The 20,879-nt window shown below is 47.0% G+C and overlaps 1 protein-coding gene across 1 annotated transcript in view; it reads left to right on the top strand.

The window, feature by feature from the left end:
* Nucleotides 1-4,686: 4,686 nt before the first annotated feature.
* Nucleotides 4,687-20,879, top strand: part of LOC128830610 (cystathionine beta-synthase-like) — a 41,921-nt gene continuing 25,728 nt past the window's right edge. The window contains exons 1-2 of the mRNA XM_054016476.1: nucleotides 4,687-4,865; nucleotides 15,516-15,622. Coding sequence (XP_053872451.1) covers nucleotides 4,687-4,865; nucleotides 15,516-15,622 — 286 coding nt within the window. The remainder of the gene's footprint in view (nucleotides 4,866-15,515; nucleotides 15,623-20,879) is intronic.

The raw sequence follows: 20,879 nt of genomic DNA, 5'->3' as shown, positions 1-20,879 counted from the left end.
CAGGTAATATCATTTTGACATAGAGTTCCCCCTCCGCATGGGTGGTGCATGAACTGCCAGCTGGGGGAGGCTAGCCCCCAGCCCCACCCCTTCCACCCGAGGCCCCGCCCTTTCCCCTCCCTGCTGGAGCCCAGAGCCCGTCCCATCTTGGCTACCAGCACAGTCCTGCCCCAGGCTAGCCCCCCAGCCCCAAAGGAGCACTGGGACGGCGGTCGGCGTGCAGCCACAGCGCCCCCTCCCCCTTCAGCCGGAGCACTGGGGGCTGGAGGACTGGAGTGCACACGGGGTGGTGGTAAGCAGGGGGCGGTGGTAAGCAGGGGGCCTCCCCCAGCCTATGCAACCCGCTGTCCATGCCCCTCCTCTCTTTTCCCATTCAATCCATCCTAAATAGATTATAACCATTTAGAAACAGGGGCACCAAAAGGCCCCAAACTGATTGGAGGCCCAGTGTACTGTGTGTGTGTGTATGCATGTGTACACACACACACAGAGCAAATGACAGTCCCTACCCCAAAGAGCCCACAGTCTTAAATTTAAGACCAGATGTAACAAGAGAATGGGGGTAACAGTAAAACACAGCTATCGGCATGCTGTGTAGGTATGATGTCATGTTTTATTTTTACACCAATAAAGCATGCGAGTAGAGTTGTCACATCTGGCCACTTGCCCAGTCTCTATCAGTTGGCAACGTTTTGTAGACATTATAGTAAAAGTGGGTCTCTTGGCGGAATTAGAAGAGGGAGTGGTTTCACAGATTAGTGCAAGGATGACAGGCCCAGATTAACTCTCCTGTGGGCCCGGGGCTATTTGATTTTGTGGGGTCCCTGTATATAAGTCTTTTTCCTGGGAGGGAGTTTGGTGCAGGAGATTGGGATGCAAGAGGGGGATTCTGAGCTGGGGTAGGGGGTTGGGGTGGAGGAGAGGGTGTGAGGTGTAGGCTCCGGCCAGGAGGCGCTTACCACAGGTGCCTTCCATAGCCCCAAGCTGCTCCCCGAAGTGGCTGGCTGCTAGCACATCTCTGCGGCCCCTGGGGTTCCTGGCCAATGGGAACTGTGGGGACAGTGTTGGGGGCAGCACGCAGAGCCTCTCCCCATCCCCTCACCCCCTGCCAGGGGCCACAGAGACGTGCTAGCAGCCGGCTGCTTCAGGGAGCAGCGTGGGGCCACGGCATGCAGGCAGCCTGCCCGAGCACCCCACTGTGCCACAGGACTTTTAGCAGCCCGGAGTTGGAGATTGCGGCCTGTGATTTATTTTTGTGAGGCCCTCCTTGAGCCGTGGCTCTGGGCTGCAGCTCCTAAAACCCCTGCCTTAATCCAGCCCTGAGGATGATGATCGACATGTGTGTCAGTGACCCTCTGTAACTCATGTGACAAATGCTGGTTTCAGCATGAACTCCCCCTCTGTACCTTGCACTGCCCTTGATGGAGGAGAAGCTACGGCAAGGGAGCCAACAGGGCAGCAGGCCACAGTCCAACCAGGCTGCTGGGGGATGGGAGAATGAAAAATCATGCTGAGGGGCTGGCAATAGAACTGAGATTGGGATTTCCCACAGAACTTTGGGCTCCACATGGTTATCAGGCCACACCTCTAACCCTTCCATCCTACAGCTTTAAATGTAACTTTCCCTCTTCTGTGTGCTTTGGGTGGAAGGAGCTGATTTAGCTCTTGGAGTCTGCACTCTGTTCACGTATCAGCATGTGCAAAACAAAATGTATTAGTAATGTTCAGCAACATCTGATAATGAGGAACTATTCTCTTCAGATTTGGCCACTCAGGGTATTTTCTTCCCGAGCCTCAGTGAATTTACAGACCCAGGCTGCTCTCTCTCTGTTAACTTCCATTGATGTCAGTGGGAGTTAGAAGCCTAAATACCTTTGTGGATTTGGACTTTAGTGTCTCTGTGCTTCAATCTCCCATTCGTAGGCACTTCTCTATCTCACAGGGCTGTTGTGAGGATGAATACGTTAGATTGTGAGGTGCTCAGATATTGTGGTAATGGAGGCTATATAAGTACCTAAGATAGATAGCCGTCACACTCTGTTTCTTCACCAAGATGAGTATTTATCTGCACACTGCTTTGTTGGTGTTCCTCCAGCTGGGTTAAACTTGGATTTTGTTGCAAACACCCAACTCAGCCCAAATTGGTTGAGGTTCACAGGCCTTTCAAGGAAACAAGCAGTTTTGAGCAGCTCTTGGCTGACAGTTTAATGACAAAACCACATGAAGCTTTGTGATTTTTTTGAATGAGTTTTATTGTGAATATTTGTGGTGTTTTTTGCACCTGAATTTCAAAGCAGAACTCATGGGCTGCAAACCTGTAATCCCAATGGAATCATGGCTGTTGTGTTTGGCACAGCTGTTTGTAAATCTAAACTGGTGACAATAATCCTGAAGAGCATAAGAACATTTGAAAATAAAAGCACACAGAGAATTAGTGTCCAAAAGTGGGTCAAGTTTTGGGCCGTTCACAATTTGTAACAGTGCCCCTTTAAACTAAGATGGGATCAAGCAAGCAGTAAAATTTGGATATGGATCTGTGTTTTGAACGTCCCCATTTCAGTGGGTGTTTAAATTTGGGGTTTTGGTTAAGCCTATAATAAAGCTAGAGACCATTTGCAAAGGTCTCATCTGGATCCAGATTTGGAGTGTGAACACCTCTGATGTTCAGGAATGCTTGGATCAAATGCTTTGATCTGGCCTATTATTAGCAGACCGGCCATTTCTAAAATTAGGGTCTGGGTCATACTTTGGTCCCATCTCTACTTTTTGACCAAACCCGGGTCCCACTGAAGTCAATGACAAACCTTTCTTTGCCTTTCCTGGGACTTTGATTTGGCCCTTTCAGAGATTTCAGAATTGAACCTTTGGACTCAAACAGAAAGTGCAGGAGTTGCAAACCCTCAAGACAAGTGATGACATTTCTACTTGCAGTAATTACATAATAAAGCACCACAATAATGCAATAAGATATGGCTAGAATAATCTGTGCTGTTAGAGTAACGTCAAACCTCATAAATTATCCAAGATGCATGTCTGTGACCTGAGACTGAGTTGCAAAGTATGTTCATTTAACACAGACTGAAACAGGATTTGGATGGATTACAGTGCCTCCTGGGGTGCACCACTGCAGAAAAGAGGCTTTTAGTTACTAAATGCACTTTTTCTTTTGTTTCTTACAATTAGTAAGTATTGTTTAAGTCTTGGCAGTAATCTAAACTTCCTTGCTTATCTCTGCTACAAAGACAGCCAAATCATGGAATCCAATTACAATACATTTGTCCCCTCCTCTGGTTACAACACAGTTGCAATTATGTATAGTCTAGACCAGTGGTTCTCAAAGCCGGTCCACCACTTGTTCAGGGAAAGCCCCTGGCGGGCCGGGCCACTTTGTTTACCTGCCACGTCCGCAGGTTCGGCCGATCACGGCTCCCACTGGCCGCAGTTCACCGCTCCAGGCCAATGGGGGCTGCGGGAAGGGCGGCCAGCACATCCCTCAGCCCGCGCCACTTCCCGCAGCCCCCATTGGCCTGGAGCAGCGAACCGCGGCCAGTGGGAGCCATGATCAGCTGAACCTGCAGACGCGGCAGGTAAACAAACCGGCCCGGCCCGCCAGGGGCTTTCCCTGAACAAGTGGTGGACCGGCTTTGAGAACCACTGGTCTAGACAGAATCTTATTCGTGCCCCTGACTTAGCTGTATTTGAAGTGTAGATAGGCCATAACTGTTTATCCTTCTACTTTTAAGCTGTTGTCAGTTGGCTCCTGAAACCTACAATGTATCCCTCTGTCCCTTTAAGGCCACCAATCAGCTCAATCTGAGATACCTAGACCTGTTGTCAGAGTGTGCGGATGCCACAGCAGGAGACCCTCTCTTTTGCTTACCTTGCTGCCATCATTTCACAAGTTCTCCAGTCATCATATTTTTCAATCTGGACAAGATCTGAATTCCCAATGTAATAATCAAAATCTTTAAACACCAAAGCACTTTCTATGGGCCCATCTGTGTATCGTAAAGTAATAAGGAAAGACTAACCTCGTTTTACCCTTTTGCAGATCACCTTTAAATGCAATGCAAGTTTATGATGCTTTAAAAACAACAAATGTTGTAACATACATTATGGACCTGCTCTAGCATCCATTCAAGTCAATGATAAACTCCCATTGACTTCAGTGGGAGTGGCAGTGGGTCCTGTAATTAATGTCAGATCTCTGCAAACAGGTACAAGGGAGGGGGAAAGATTTGTTAATTTCGGAGGCATAGAGAACAGACAATCAAATTTCTACAGAAATCATCCTTAGGTGGCTTACTTACTATAAGTCTTGGAATATTGGTTTCCAGACTGTAAGAGTCACTGGGCTTTTCTGTAGTTATTTTTTTATCCATGTTTTGGTTTGGTTTTTTCACACTTACATTGCCAGCTGTACCATAATTAATTACAACTGAGGTTCCAGTTCCTTAATTGTGATGGTGAAAAATATTCCCCTAGACTAGATAGGCCCTCAATTCTTCAGTGCTATTTCCAAACTTGGATGCTCCAGTTATGGCACCCGGTTTGGCATTGAGGTCACTGTGTATCAGCTCAAGCGCCCCCGTGCAAACTGGTTACCCAGCATACACGCGCAAGGTTGAAAATCAAGCTCCCTGATTCTAACGGTTGCTTTTTCCACTCTTTTCCTCTCAGCTCAAGATGGCTTTTGTGTCCACACTGAACAGGAAGATCAAGAGCTCTCATTTGCAGAATGGCATTGATACGGAAAATCAGGAAACCAAAACCAATTATACATGGCTTCCTCCCAACTTGCCCAGTAAGTGCACATGGAAGCCAGGGAAGCCCATCTCCGACTCACCTCATTCCCATGTGCCCTTGTAAGTAACTCTCTTGTGCTAGTTATGTTCAGACTGTTTTATCTCCTCCCTACTGCAGGAAATTCCTCTGTGCCTCAAGGTTCCACTAGAACATTCATAGTCAGAATTCAGCATTTAAAGCAATGATTTTATGTATAAAAACTGCTATTATTTTTCCCAAAAGCAGGTCCTCTGATCCGTTAATATTTCCAGTCCACTCACGACTGCCCCTTCTCTTTCACCATGAAGAGCATTGACTTAAACTGGGATTGTGGATGCTCAGCAGCTCTCCTGCAAACCAGACCCGTAGGGATCTGAAGTTAGGCACCAGAAAACAAGGCACCCAACATTAGTGGGCACTTTTGGAGACTGCAGCCATAATGAATATAGAGGCTTCTAACCTATTGCTCCCACCCTCTCTCTATAGATTTATTAATGTGTTAACTAAGGGCCTAGTTCTATCACCTTTACTCACGTTGAGTGGTACCTTATTCTGGGAGCAGTCCATTGACTACTCATGGAGTAAGCTACTGGAACTCAACATGAGTAAGGATAGCACCATCAGGTGGTAAAGGAATATTCAGTTTCCTCAGATCAGTATCGAGGCCACAGTCCTTCCTCCAGCGCCCAGACCAAGTAACATGGCAGGAAGGAAGGGGGCATCTATTCTCCCAACCCCAAAGGCTGCATCATGAGAGCAGGGCCCACTTCATGGCTGCTACCTCACAGCCCTAGCATTCCTTTGTCATAGAGAAGGGTGTCAGTGTCTTACCAGTCCAGTGTTAGACCTTGTCACTGCCTCATTTTCCCCTTTTGGAGCTTCCCAATAACTGCCCCCAGACTCTCATGTGGGAAAAATAACACCCCTTTTTGGGCCTCGTTTATTAAAGTATCGCAGTTCAAATATCTCCAATCCAAACAAGGTTTCCCCCACTCCATGGTTTGTTCAGTCCTTTGTTGGGCTCATAAGTTCTTTCCAAATTCCAAGTCCTGCTGCCTGATGTTTCCTCAGCCTCCTCCCTCATCATGCTTCTGCTCCGGCCCTTTGTGGCAGGTATCTCTAGCCAGCCCCTTCCACCTGTCTGGAGCTGGGAGCTCCATCCTTTCAGAGCCTGGATCCCCTCTTGATCCCTTGCAGAAGCCTCTCTGAATGTCTTTCACCTTCATTGCCCTTGTGTCAGGGTTTCAGGCCCCAGGGTCTCTCAAAGCTCCCTCTAACCAGGGGAACTCTGTCAGGCCTACTCAGATTCTCTGGAGAGACCTCCCCTAAGTCTTTCCTAGCCCCTGGTCTCCCACTATCTGCTGGAGTAGTCTCCATCCTAGAGGAACCCCATCTCCTGGCCTACCATCACATAATTCCTGATGATCTGACCCAACCACCAGCCCAAACCCGGGACCAGATGACAAGGCACAGGGGAGGCTGAGCCCAAATCCCTTAAAGGACCAGTCCACCCTATGACAAGGAGGATCTACAAAGTAAGATTCAAGGATCCCATTCCCTGATTTACCACTTCCTTGCCTCTGACCGCCAGACCCATGCTGCAGCAGACCAAGAACCTCTACAGACCTAGGCTCGTACTAGTGCAGAGGTTGTGCCACAAATCATGCCTGCAGGGCCAGCAAACTTGCCTTGATTGCACTGAAAAAGGGCAAGATGCTCCTCTGAATGAACACCTTTTCCACATGGTAGAATTTGTTTGGTCTACACCAAGTGGCGGTGATGTGAGGCAACATAAAATATTACTAATATTTTGCACTCCTACCTTTTTGTTTGAGGATCTCAAAGCACTTTACAAACATTAATTAATTAATTTAGGTGTTAACCCACCCCACCCTTGTGAGGTATTATCATTTTGCAGGTGGGGAAACTGATGCACACAGAAATTAAGTGACTTTCCCAAGGCTATAGGGAGGCTATGGCAGAGCTAGGTATTGAATCCACATTTCCTGAGTCCTAGTCCAGTGCCATGTCCCCAGTCCCATACTCCTTCTCTGTTTCCTGCCATATTGATGTAACTCACTAATGCAGCACTGCCCAAAATAAATGTGTGGCTCTTTAATGTTCCTGCAAGCCAATCCAGACAGACCTATGAAAATAAGAGCTTTCCCAGAAGTCCAGAAAGACTGCCAGTCCCCAAGTCTGACTCTGAACAACTGGTGGGCCTAAGACCAAAGGTAGTATCAATACAGGATTTGATATATCTTCTGACTGGGGAGCATTTTCTGTCCTTGCAGGATAGATGGACTCAATGAATTTTTGAAGGTGTTCTAGCAACTGTCACGTAGCCCACTGTTAGTTGGATCAGAAGCTAATGTCTTGGGCCTGTGTCTGATAGGCCCAATCTGGAACCCCTCATCCAAACACTTCTAAACTTTGGGGACATTTGTATCTGAATTTTGCGGTTTGAGGCAATGTCTCGTCCTAATGTAAAGTACCATGATGGATCATGTGCCCCTCAAACAGCAATCTGATAAAAGTCTGCTCCATATGGAAAGCAATTACTTGTTCCTGTTTGACACTGAGGCAATTCTCTCTACGAGCACAGCTTGAACAAAGAAAGACCCTGTATACGGTTGTTACTTGGGTTTCTTAAAAGTAGTGATGCAAAACAATTTTTAATGTGTGCGTTTTGTAACTGTGGTATCCAAAGTCTATTTCCCAGGCAGCAGCTACCTCCTTTCGAGTGTCCACGTGATTTATTAGGCAAGATCAATTAATTTTACAGAGTGCAGGGAGCATCAGAGCTGCATGTTGTTAAAACGTTGCTCAGAGATAGTGAAAGTCTCACGTTTCTTACACTGCTTCTGAAACTTTGCAATTGTTCCTGCCTTTCTTGCCAGTGACAGAGCAATGTGGTGTCAAAACCCTCCTTCCATCTTTAAACTGAAAACCTGGAATACCAGTGAGAAATTCCGAATGACTAACAAAGGAGATTGTTCCACCCTTTCTCATAACTGTGATGTATTTAGCCACCTGATTAAACAATGCTTTGGAGATATAGTCCCTAAATTATCTTATTTATTTGCTGAAGGAGCAGCTCTTTCAGTCAAATCAGTTTTCTTTTCAATATGCATGCTGACTGGGAATGACTTATTCTTTGGCAACATATGCTACCTCTGGGGAAATCTGAATGAGACAATGAAGCACAGGTGCAAATGATCATCTTGCAAAACTATTCTGGATGCCTTCTACCCAAGTGTACTCTCGTGTCTCTATCCAGATTCCAACTTGCCCTGATTCCTCCAGAAACATGGCACTCTTTATAAAGTTAAAGAAAATATGTACTACTCAGACTGCACTAATATACACCTTTGTGTAGCACGCTCTCTAGGGATATTGGGTATTACTATAACAGGGTTAAAAAGGGAACCAGATAGGTCCATCAATGGCTATTAGCCAGGATGGGCAGTGATGGTGTCCCTAGTCTCCGTTTGCCAGAAGCTGGGAATGGATGACAGGGGATGGATCACTCGATGATTACCTGTTCTGTTCATTCCCTCTGGGGCACCTGGCAATGGCCACTGTTGGCAGACAGGATACTGGGCTAGATGGACCTTTGGTCTGACCCAGTGTGGCCATTCTTATGTTCTTTTAACCTTGCGTAAATGTCTATATACAGACTATATTCTTGATTTCTATACCCAAGAATACATTGTGCAGTTCTGATCCTTGGGCAGTCTCAAGAACTGCAGCTAGCAGCTAGTGTAGAAAATCTCCAGACCTGCTGAGAGTCCAGTATAGATTGTGAGGGAGATTAGAAAAAGAAGAGTAGATCTTGGATCAGGTGAAGGGGATAATTACCTTAAAGCTTCAGAACGGTACAGGTTTGAGCTGGTTCTTACATTGTCTGAGCTAGTTATGCTACCTCATATAATTCAGGTAATGGCCAATCAAGTCTCATCCTGATATGACAAGGTTTTCCTCTGGGCATTTTATATAGTAGCATGCCTCACAAAGTAAAAGCAGGATTTCTGGAGTGGAACCCTCTTGCTCCCAACTGAAACCAAATGCAGTGATACTGCAGTATCCCCAACAGCCATTCCAGTGAACCAAGGGCATTTCTCAGAGATCCTTTAGGCTCACACATTTCTCATAGAGCTTGGAAGCCCTGAGCCTAGCCTCCCCCGCCTTGAGGAGCCTGGGGCTGGCCTCTTAGCCACCCCAGATCCAGCATGGGGCATAATAAAGCAAAAATTTCATGCCAAACCCCACAACCAGGGGTCCAGCAGCCACGGCACCGCCAGGGAAAGCAGAACTTCCCCTGGCCTATTATACCCACCACCCCAGGGCTTTGTTTTATATAGGTGCCTATTACTCCCAACTATCTGTCCTGCTTTTTTACATTTGCTATCTGGTCACCCTAGTAAGGAGTGTCCACTTCCCTGCCACACTGATAGTTTCTGACTGCTAGTAAAGTCTTCTGACCAGACCAGCTCCCCTCTGATGCTTGTCACTGATTTCTGGAGCAGGGTGAAAATGGTGTGCTGTGCTGTGTGTGTGTGTGTGTATATATATAATGTGTGTGTGTGTGTGCGTGTGTATATCTATCTCTATATCTATAGAGATAGATATATATTATCCACAAGTATTGGTTTGAATTTAAAAATGGATTCACTTTGGCCTTGCTTGCTTTGGCCTCTCCTGTATTGCTTTCTGCAAACATAACCCACTAGTCAGCACGTGTTACGTGTCCCAGTCTGGGCCAAGCCAGAGAGGATGTAAGTCTGTTACAGCTCGTATGGTGAAAGCTCTTTAGCTTAAACTGTAGGAACTCAGGCTTGTAGCTCTGGAGGGCCTTAGTTCAGCCCCTGGTATGAAGGCTGTTCACGTGACGTGAGCATCTGAGCAGTTGTTTTGCTCTTGGAATATGAATTTTGAGCTCCCATGCTTGAGCATTTATAGGTAGCAGAAGTGCCATGACAAATCCATGTTGGTGCTGATGTACAATGAAATCAGCTGTACAATGAATCCATTGAGAGAAGCCCAGGGCTAGGTCTGTGAATGATTCCTTATGTCTGTCTGGGGCCTAAATATGTCTTTTTAGCTAACAAATTTCCCCTTCTCTTCTGCTATGACTGTTTCTCTTCTCTGTCTGCTGGTCACTGATAAAGGCAGTCAGTATATTTGATAAAGGATGCTGTTTAATTCTACAAAACACCAGACAGGGCACAGAGGCAACTAAATAATCCAGACAAGGATTTGACCACACTTTTCACGCATCACAGTGTTACTTTGTGTATGTGACAAACAAAGTTAAATTTTAACTCTGCACTCACCAATAAACTTACTTTTCTTTTCTAAGAATGATGCATTGGATAAGGTCTCTGGGGCCTAGATAGGATCTCCTAACCCTTCTTATCTGCTCTCTTCCACTAAATGGTCACCATTCCCTTAGATTCAAAGCCCTCAGAGCATCTTCAAGCCCTTCTCCTGGTAAGAGGAGTTATGCACACCCACTACAGAAACAAAGCATGTGGCTTTTGGGACCAATCATGACTAACCAAGAGAACTCAAATTTCAAATATCAAGTACTGAGTGCACGGAGTTGTGATCAATCCATAGAGCACACACACACAAAAAAAGCAACAAAATTTGTCAGTTTTGAAGGAGAATTAAATCTATATTTACTACCTTTATCACCAGTAGGCCATATACATCTTGGGTATTTCAAGGATGAGGTGGGTTCAGAGTTCAAATCATGATAACAAATACGGGGTGTGTTTGTATATCTGAAATTGAATGGGAGGTGAACAACTCTGGGTAAGGCAAGGAAATGACCAAGGCAAGGAAATGGCTCCGCTCTGCCTTAAGATATGGATTCAATAAACACACCCCTTGAGTAATCTTTTTTTCTGAGTAAAAGGTCCAAGGACATAAACTTCCAATCTACTTGGCCAAAGGCCATTTAAATGTGTGTAATTTGCCCGGTAGTAGTGACATGCTCTAGTTCCACTGGAGCTGAACAGATAAACCCGGGCTGGAAGGCTATATTGCACCAGTCTAACTGAGAGCAGAATTTAGTCCTTTCTGGAAAAATCAGAGTTCTCTACTATATGACAGGATAAATATTTCTCTCTAAACAAAGGGAGGTCAGGTCCTAAACTGCTGTAAATTGGCAAAATTCTATTGAAACTGATTGACACCAGCTAAAATTCTGGCTCTGTTTGTGTTATAGACATGTGGACTGACACACATATTTAAAAAAAAATACTCGACACAAGTTTTTTGGGTTTGCTACTTAACTTTTCAGTACAGGCATACTACCTCCTTAATCTGCTAAGGGCATAGATTTGGGTATATCTACATTTGGAGCTGGGGGTGTGATTCACAGCTTGAGAAGACATACCTACACCAGCTCGGAGCAAGCCATTGTGCTAAAAATAGTGTAGCCACAGGTTGCGAGCAGCAGGAGGGGTTAGTCACACCAAGTTCATGCCTATGGTCTCAAGATGAGTACATATTCAGGGCAGCTAGCCCCTCCCACTTCTCACACTGCCATGGCTACCAGGGCTGTCCTTACCCATACGCAAAGTACGCAGCTGCGTAGGGCACCAGGCCTGCTCAGTTGCGTGCTGCTCCAGCCCCTGCTCTACCTCTTCCCCATGGCCCCCGCCCCTGCTCCGCCCCATGCCGCCTCTTCCTGCCCCTGCTCCGCCGCAGCCCCACTTCCCTGAGGAGCGCGGGCGGGCTGGGCCTACACTCACCGGCGGCGGGAAGTGCAGCAGCCTGGCCCCAGCCACGCCGCCGGTAAGTGCTGGGAGGTAGTTCCCCCCTGTTCCCCAAGCCAGCCCTGCCCCCCCCCACACACAGAGGCCTGGGGCCCCAGACACCTCCTCCCCCCCGTGGGGGGGGGCTGTGTAGGGCCCCAGAATAGCTAGGGATGGCACTGATGGCTACATTCTATTTTTAGCACAATAGCTCAATCAGAGCTAGTGCGAGTATGTCTTCTCCAGCTAGGCATTATACCCCCAACTCAAAGTGCAGACATAATCCAAAGAGTTTGCAGCCATAGGCTCTTGGCAGAAAAAGCTGACAAGACTGATGTTTTTTATGAGACCGGCAAATAAAGGCACAACCAGTCATTTAAAGGGCACTGAACTCCAGATCTGGTTTATTCACCTGTGCACTCTTGTTCCAAGTGAGTTATCAGAGTGAGTCTGATACTAATAAACACATGATTCTCTAGCTAATGCTCTGGATTTGTGTGAATGAGAGACTAACTCTGGTCCGGAGTATCTATTTAAAATCTTGTTACCTGTGAGCAGCAATCCATTGTCGGGATATTACTTGCACACCCTTGTGGCATGAGAATTTCAAAGAATTCCTCTTTGGGGATGTATTTGAAATATCGAGTATCTGAATTAACAAAGTATGACAGCATTGTCTTTAAACCCTACAATCCTTTAATGCAGTCATAGAATCATAGAACCATAGAATATCAGGGTTGGAAGGGACCACAGGAGGTCATCTAGTCCAACCCCCTGCTCAAAGCAGGACTAATCCCCAACTAAATCATCCCAGCCAGGGCTTTGTCAAGTCTGACCTTAAAAACCTCTAAGGATTCCATCACCTCCCTAGGTAACCCAGTCCAGTGCTTCTCCAACCTCCTAGTGAAAAAGTTTTTCCTAATATACTACCTAAACCTCCCCCACTGCAACTTGAGACCATTACTGCTTGTTCTGTCTTCTGCTACCACTGAGAACAGTCTAGATCCATCCTCCATGGAACCCCCTTTCAGGTAGTTGAAAGCAGCTATCAAATCCCCCCTCATTCTTCTCTTCTGCAGACTAAATAAACCTAGTTCCCTCAGCCTCTCCTCATAAGTCATGTGCTCCAGCCCCCAATCATTTTTATTGCCCTCTTCTGGACTCTTTCCAATTTTTTCACATCCTTCTTGTAGTGCGGGGCCCAAAACTGGACACAGTCCTCCAAATGAGGCCTCACCAATGCCGAATAAAGGGATATGATCACATCCCTCGATCTGCTGGCAATGCTCTTACTTATACAGCCCAAAATGGTGTTAGCCTTCTTGGCAACAAGGGCACACTGTTGATTTATATCCAACTTCTCATCCACTGTAACCCCTAGGTCCTTTTCTGCAGAACTGCTGCCTAGCCACTCGGTCCCTAATCTGTAGCAGTGCATGGGATTCTTCTGTCCTAAGTGCAGGACTCTGCACTTGTCCTTGTTGAACCTCATGAAATTTCTTTTGGCCCAATCCTCTAATTTGTCTAGGTCCCTCTGTATCCTATGCCTACCCTTCAGCGTATCTACCACTCCTCCCAGTTTAGTGTCATCTGCAAACTTGCTGAGGGTGCAGTCCACGCCATCCTCCAGATCATTAATGAAGATATTGAACAAAACTGGCCCCAGGACCGACCCTTGGGGCACTCCGCTTGATACTGGCTGCCAACTAGACATGGAGCCATTAATCACTACCTGTTGAGCCTGACGATCTAGCCAGCTTTCTATCCACCTTATAGTCCATTCATCCAGCCCATACTTCTTTAACTTGCTGGCAAGAATACTGTGGGAGACCGTATCAAAAGCTTTGCTAAAGTCAAGGAATAACACATCCACTGCTTTCCCCTCATCCACAGAGCCAGTTATCTCATCATAGAAGGCAATTAGGTTAGTCAGGCATGACTTGCCCTTGGTGAATCCATGCTGTCTGTTCCTGATCACTTTCCTATCTTCTAAGTGCTTCAGAATTGATTCCTTGAGGACCTGCTCCATGATTTTTCCAGGGACCGAGGTGAGGCTGACTGGCCTGTAGTTCCCCGGATCCTCCTCCTTCCCTTTTTTAAAGATGGGCACTACATTAGCCTTTTTCCAGTCATCCAGGACGTCCCCTGATCACCATGAGTTTTCAAAGATAATAGCCAATGGCTCTGCAATCACATCCACCAACTCCTTTAGCATCCTCGGATGCAGTGCATCCGGCCCCATGGTCTTGTGCTCGTCCAGCTTTTCTAAATGGTCCTGAACCACTTCTTTCTCCACAGAGGGCTGGTCACCTCCTCCCCATACAATCAGAGCCCTCCTGGGGGAGTAAATGCCTCCTCTAGATCAGGCTACAGGTGGCCTCACACCATCTGAACAAGTTTTTTTTACTTTCCATTTCCTGTCCTCTCTCTAACTCCACCCACTTGCAACCCAGTGAAGGAGCTGGGGAAGGGAAATGCATTACTATATACAGATGGGTACATCTACTGTTTCATCAAGGGGGGAAAAAGTCATGCACTATGCAAGTCAGTTTGGGCAGCTTCATTCCAATCAATGATGCTAGGAACTTTGACCCACCTCTGTAGCCACAGTTCACTTAGTGTCTATCGAAAAGAGCACAAGAAGAATAGATGACAGGCAGGCCCAAAAGTTCAGATTCACATACCTCCTGCCCACACACAGTGATGTGCTGGCAAACTTTAACAAGGGCTCCCGTAGAAGTTTTCAGCCTCCGCAGATGGTGCATGGGCCACACCTTGTGTAAAATACATTCCCCTATTAAAAAATATCAATACATGTTTCTGCAACCATCCTGGCCCAGTATTTCCTGACGCACTGTGTGCTTAGCCCTTGAATGGAGGCATTTCTAGTTAACTCCCTTATCTGGAAGCTTTTCCTCAAAGCCGCAGCAGTGGTGGCAGGAGCTGTCTTGCAGCCTCTCCTCTCAGCAGTGGCTGGCTGGGTAAGCAGCTCCCTTCTGATAGAGGTCTAGTTGGTCAGCTGGGGAATGAGTCTCCTTAGGTTCTTGAGATGGGTGGGACTTACCTCACTGCTTACAGCCTTCCCTTGCATGTCCGTGAGTAGGTCCTAGCTAGCTAGTATGGCTGGGGAAGCACCAGCTGGCTCACAGACAACTGAAAATGTTAACAAGCTCTGCTGGTCTCAACTTTTCTTGCTCACATTCACTGTGTGGATCCTGTATAAGGGTGCTGTGGGATGGGCTGTACCTCAACCTTAACTGGCTTATTTTGTGTGTGTGTGTGTGTGTGTGTGTGAGAGAGAGAGAGTGTGAGAGAGAGAGAATCTTTAAATTGATCCCAGTCTTCTGCTGCAGCCTGGCTTATTTTTATTTTTATTTTTTTGCCCTAGTTATCAGGTTACGTTAGTTTACATTTGCAAGACTAACTTCACAAGGAAAAGGGCTACACATTTAGATTTTTGAAAGCCAAAGCTGAGTTTTTCCTTCATGGGGGGCTAAAAGGCCAACTCTGGTAACAGGTGGCTCTTTGAAGCCCCCCTCCAGCTGATCAGTGCATGCACAGCCACAGGGCAAGAGAAGTAAGAGGGTGGAAGCAGTAAGAAGGGACATGTTTGGTTTTTGAATGGGCAACAGTGTCCTGCGAGTCGCATCACAAAGGCAGCTAAAATGAAGTTATTCATTAGGGGGTGTTGCTGATGTAGGGGATGGTGGTATTTCCTACCACACCCTCCTGTAGTCCAGTTGACAGAGATTGTAGCTCTTTTTCATCACTGATGCCTATCATCATTAGTAATCTAGGCAATTAGTATGGTGTCCTGGAATCAAAATCTTCCTCAGCCCTCCTCTCCTGCAGATGTTGAAGCCTCTATTTCTCTCAAGTTTTGCTCTGGTTTCCTTTTTATGTGGATTTGAATGACAGTCACAGTTACCCTCGGTATATATCTTTCTGCCTCCACTAACACAGGCCGGAAGAAACAAACATCCTGCCGAATATTCTGAAGAAAGTTGGCCGCACCCCTCTGGTTCGAATCAACAAGATTGGGAAAGCCTATGGACTGAAGTGTGAGTTCTGTGAGTATCCGACGTCCACTGCTCTTCTGTCAGGTTTTCTGAACTGAGTGGCAAGCTCAAAAGCTGGGGGCGGACAAGGCCTCTTTTATAAGAGAGTCAGGAGTAACTAACTAAGGTTGGGAAAGTGTGAAAAGAAGGTGGAGAAATATGGCATATCTGGGATACTTCTAGACCTTTCCATTACGGTTATTTATCAGAGCTAAAATAGTGGTCTGCATTTCAAACTGCAGTGTAACAAGCACCTGACTGACAGTAACCCAGGCCTTGATCCAGCAAAATGGTCTTCACAGGAAGACTCTTACTACTACCATTACTAGCCCCACTGCTCCGCTGCATTTTTGTTACTGCTGGAGCGTACGTATCCTGTGATTTTAATCTCCATTTTTAAAAAACAGGCTGTGTGTTGTGGAGCAACTCAGCTACTTGCAATACCGAGTGCAATTGAGGAGTATCAGGGTCAGCAGTTTTGGAGGGAGAAAATCTCAGAGCTGATGTAGCTGCTGCTCCAGTTCTTTGGCAGAGCCTAGGGGAACAGCAAAACAGTACAAACCAATCTATTCTGTATGGCCCCCATTCCTGTAGTACCTGAACGCTGCACAATCTCTAATGTAGTTATCCTTGCAACACCTCTGTCAAGTAGGGAAGTTTTGTTATCCCCATTTTATGGATGGAGAACTGAGGCACAGAGAGGCTGAGTGACTTGCCCAAAATCACACAGAAAGAAAGGGGACTGGAATGCAGATCGCTGAAGTCTTAGGCTAGTGCTCTAACCACTGGACCATCCTTCTCCTTTAAAGATGGCAGCATCTCTCTCCTGCCTGCCCATCTTCCTACATTAGAGAGACACAAGCCGGGTGAGGTATTATCTCTTATTGGACCAACTTCTGTTGGTGAGAGAGACAAGCATTTGAGCCATACAGAGCTCTTCTTCAGGTCTGGGAAGCAGGGCCAGCTCTAGGGTTCTTGCATCCCCAAGTGGCGCAAAAAAAAAAAAAAAAAAGTCGCGATTGCGATCTGCGGCGGCAATTCGGTGGGAGGTACTTTGCTCCGAGCGGGAGTGAGGGACCGTCCGCCGAATTGCCGACGAATAGCTGGACGTGCCACCCCTCTCCGGAGTGGCCGCCCCAAGCACCTGCTTGGCAAGCTGGTGCCTGGAGCCGGCCCTGCTGGGAAGGGTACTCCTAGCATCACAGCAAAATGCAAGGTGGAATAGATTGTTTAGCTTTAGCTTGTCTCTCTCACCAACAGAAGTTGGTGCAATAAAAGATATCACCTCATCCACCTTGTCTCTCTAATATCTTGGGACAGACATGGCCAAAGCTACACTTCATACATCTTCTGTAAGGTTGCCAGGTGTCCAGTTTTCGATCAGAACGCCCGGTTGAAAAGAGACCTGGCGACTCCGGTCAGCATTGCTGACCGGGCCATTAAAAGTCTGGGGTCAAAGTAAAAAATTCCCATGATTCCTCTCCTGGCATCCATGTCTTCATCTGTATTTTGCCAGCACCATTTTAGAACTGCTGTCAGGCAGCATGGTGGAGGACACACTGCTGAGCACTAGGGTGACCACCTTTTCAAAAGGCAAAAGTGGGATACATGCAGTAGCCCTACCCCCGCCATCCTCTTCCTCCGTGGCCCCACCCCCGGCCAGGCTGGAAGCTGGAGCCTGGTCATGGTAAGAGCCGCCCAGGGAGCACAGACTGCTGTAGGGAACCCCGAATCCTGCACGTGCCCTGGGTGGGATGCCCAAAAGCGGCTCCTTGCCCATGTCCCCACCCCTGGGATGCGTCACCCAGGGCAGGTGGAGAGTCTAGGGCTCCCCACAGTGGCCCAGGCTCCCTAGGTGGCTCTTACCAGAGCCCAGCTCCGGCTTCTGGCCTGGCCAGGGCCTTGGGGGTGGGATAGGAGGACCAGGGGGTGGGGCCTCGTGGTGAGGGTAAGGCCCTCCTCAGCCCCCTCACTCCCAACACTAGGAAGAGGCTGGCGCTGCCCCTGAGTTTCAGGCAGGCGCAGAGCGGCGTCGCAGGGAGTCATTCAGCCCAGGAACGGGACTTGAACTCTGCATTTCGGGACTGTCCCACCCAATTCAAGTGGCTCCTGAGTGCCACAATCATGACAGCTGTTAATACAAACAGGATGAGATATGTGCTTTTGGCAGTTGTGCACCCAGATGGGTTTGGCTTGGTGGCTTTGGATGGCTGGCCTATATGGCTACAGGTGAAGGAGGAGCAGAAGGATGAATTCAGCTAGTTATTTCTGCAGGGAATTTTCCTGGAGCAGGTTCACGTGGATGAGAGCCCTTTATGGTCTCAAAGAATTAAAAGTGACTGATGGGACAAGAGGGTGACTCAGAACTAGGATGACAGGCAACAGCAGAACTTCAGGAGGCGGACGGCTACTTTCCTATAGAGACCTGTGCAGAGCTCACCCCTGAGCTGCAGCAGCAGAACACCAACAGGAGAGGTCCCCTCAGCATGGAGAAATATGTGGCCCTCACCCTCTGGGAGCTCGCCGCCCCTGATTGCCATTGATCAGTGGCTAGCCAGTTTGTTGGTAGATCAACTGTCAGGCCTGTTGTCACTGAGGTCTGCAGTGCTGTTTAGAGGGAGCTGCTGTGCTGTGTCACAAAGCATAGCAATGCACAGGAAGTTATTGATGGCTTTGCATAGATGGGGTTACTGAACTATATAGGGACTATTCTTTGCCCCCCACACCACATCAAATATTTTATCAACAGGAAGGATATGTCTCATTGCTGCAAGGGCTGGCCAATCACTGTGGAAGGTTCACAGCTATTAATGCCAGGTGATCTGGAAAGGTCCAGGATGCCAGGATCTTTAGAAATTTAGGCCTGTTTGCTGGATTGAGCAAAGGGAACTTTTGCTCTCAGGATTCCATAGACATTAGTGAAGTTGATTCCTCCTGCCATTCTGGGAGACCCAGCTCTCCCCCTGCCTCCTTTTACTGGACACTTCGGGAAGAAAAAAGTTGACTTTTAACGATACCGTGTGTGGTTGCTGAATGAGAGCAGAGTGTGCATTCAAAAAGACTGAGGGGAAGGTGGAAGTGTCTCATGGCAAGGCCGGATGACATGCCTTCTGTGATAGCTGCTTGCTGCGTTTTGCACATCTGCGAGAGCAAGGGAGGGAGCCTCACAGAGGGAAGGGAGGAGGCGATGCAGAGACTTTCTGAATGTTATGGACAGCTGGAGGGAGCGCCTCTGCAAAATGCCCCAACTGGTTAGAGAAATAGAGTCAGGGTTGTGTGTTGCTCTTACTTTGAGGCCAGGGGTAGTTGTGGATAATGAATGTTTTGTACCCAAGGAAATGACTGAAAAGTTTATGTATTGATTTCAGGAGGAACTAGCTGAAAGCCCATGCTGTTGCATGGGTGTAATTCATAGTTGTGTGTAAAAACGCTGAAAATCACCTGACAACTTAACAATTGGATAGTAGCAGACTGCAAATCCCAGTGATGATTGAACCTGGTGAAATCCTGGACAAAAAGAGCTCTCAGCCATGCTTGCAGCTGCTTCTATTGCTTCACACTGACTCAGACGTTCTAGGTAGGGTGACCAAATGTCCCGATTTTATAGGGACAGTCCCGATTTTTGGGTCTTTTTCTTATATAGGCTCCTATTACCCCCTACCCCCGTCCCGATTTTTCACACTTGCTGTCTGGTCACCCTAGTTCTAGGCTTCAGAATGACACACACACAGAATGATAACCCTGGAATCTTATTATATAGATTAATACTATGGGATGAGTATCAAAGGGGTAGCCGTGTTAGTCTGGATCTATAAAAGCAGCAAAGAGTCCTGTGGCACCTTATAGACTAACAGACATATTGGAGCATGAGCTTTCATGGGTGAATGGGATGGATATTCTAATGATGCAAGAGAGTTGTTCCTCAGTGAAATTTTTTAGCTTTGTCTTGTCCCATCATTTGGGGTTGGTGGTTCTTGTTTGCCATCCCACATATTTTTATCAAGTGCGTTTTCCAAGCTGACACATACTTTCTTCATGTCCTCCTTCAGTGTCTCATACCACCTTTTTCTAGGTCTTCCTCATCTTTGTCCTGGTATTACTAGCGCTTGTACTCTCTGGCCAACATATCCCATGTCTCATTGTCTCAGGTGATCCAGCAAATGACATAGTTAATAAATAACACGCCTTGAATAAAAAAAGAGCATAGTGCATGCATCATGTGCATCAGGTCCCTCTCCAGAACCATACATTCCATTCTGATTCTTTATGAATGCTCCAGGAACCCATCCCTTCACTCCTCTGCCTTCATATCCCTTTATTGGGATACAGTCACTACAGTCCCTCAACAGCATCTTTTTCTTCGCTTGGAGGATTGCTAGTCTTTCAGCAGGTGATAAGGCCCCTGTATGTGCAGGCTGTAGCATTGCAGGTGCTAAGGGAAATCAGAAAAAGCACAGGCAGTTATTGTCCTGTGGCTTGTCTCCATGCTAACAATGATTAAATGTTTGTTTTCTCCCAGTTTTGGGGTCCCATTCCCATCTGCTCTTCTCACTCTGAGGTTCATTTCAAGATAAGACATTTTCCAGTGTACCTTTCCCCTGGTATTGGGCCCCTGTATCAAAGGCTGGATGAGTTGGTGTAGCAGGGATGGAGAGAGGACAGGCAACGGGCAGATTATTAATTACTTGTGCACCTCTGCAGGCTGCCCATACATTGGAGGTTGTTACTAGGAGGCATGTCCCCAGGAGACACAGAAGGGGCTTGTTCAAAGAGTCAGTGAGCAAACCAGGAAGATATGCAGTGCTGCTATTTACCAGGATGTTATCTCCCCAGCTGGTGCAGGACTGGAAGGGAAACATAAGTTAAATGAGTGGCCTTACGGTCTCTTTTATTACACCTGTCAATTAGCACAAAGTACACTGCAAAATAAACTTTTGCGGTAACTGGTATGAACAAGGGGTTAACAATGCTGTGGGAATGACTAAAAATAGTCATGTTTGCCTTTTGGAATGTCCCTGTAGCCTGATTTTGGCAATTTACCTCATAAAATTTAAACCCTGAAAGTACATTGTCTACTGATTTGTTTTCATAAGGGCGTTCCTTGCAGAGTACGGTCCTTACAACTCAGCCTTGGTTAAGGTGATACAAACTGGCTCTTAGATTGTAAATTCCATCCTGTCTCCTCCCTGTTCTGTTCAGCACGAGTTCAGCTGTTGGCCTTCAACAAACAGGGCCAGGTTCTGTTATCCCTCCTCTCCCTGAGTAGTAT

Source organism: Malaclemys terrapin, chromosome 1, assembly GCF_027887155.1.
Source record: "Malaclemys terrapin pileata isolate rMalTer1 chromosome 1, rMalTer1.hap1, whole genome shotgun sequence".
In the NCBI taxonomy this organism is placed as follows: Eukaryota; Metazoa; Chordata; order Testudines; family Emydidae; genus Malaclemys; species Malaclemys terrapin.
This window is presented reverse-complemented; position numbering and strand designations above follow the sequence as displayed.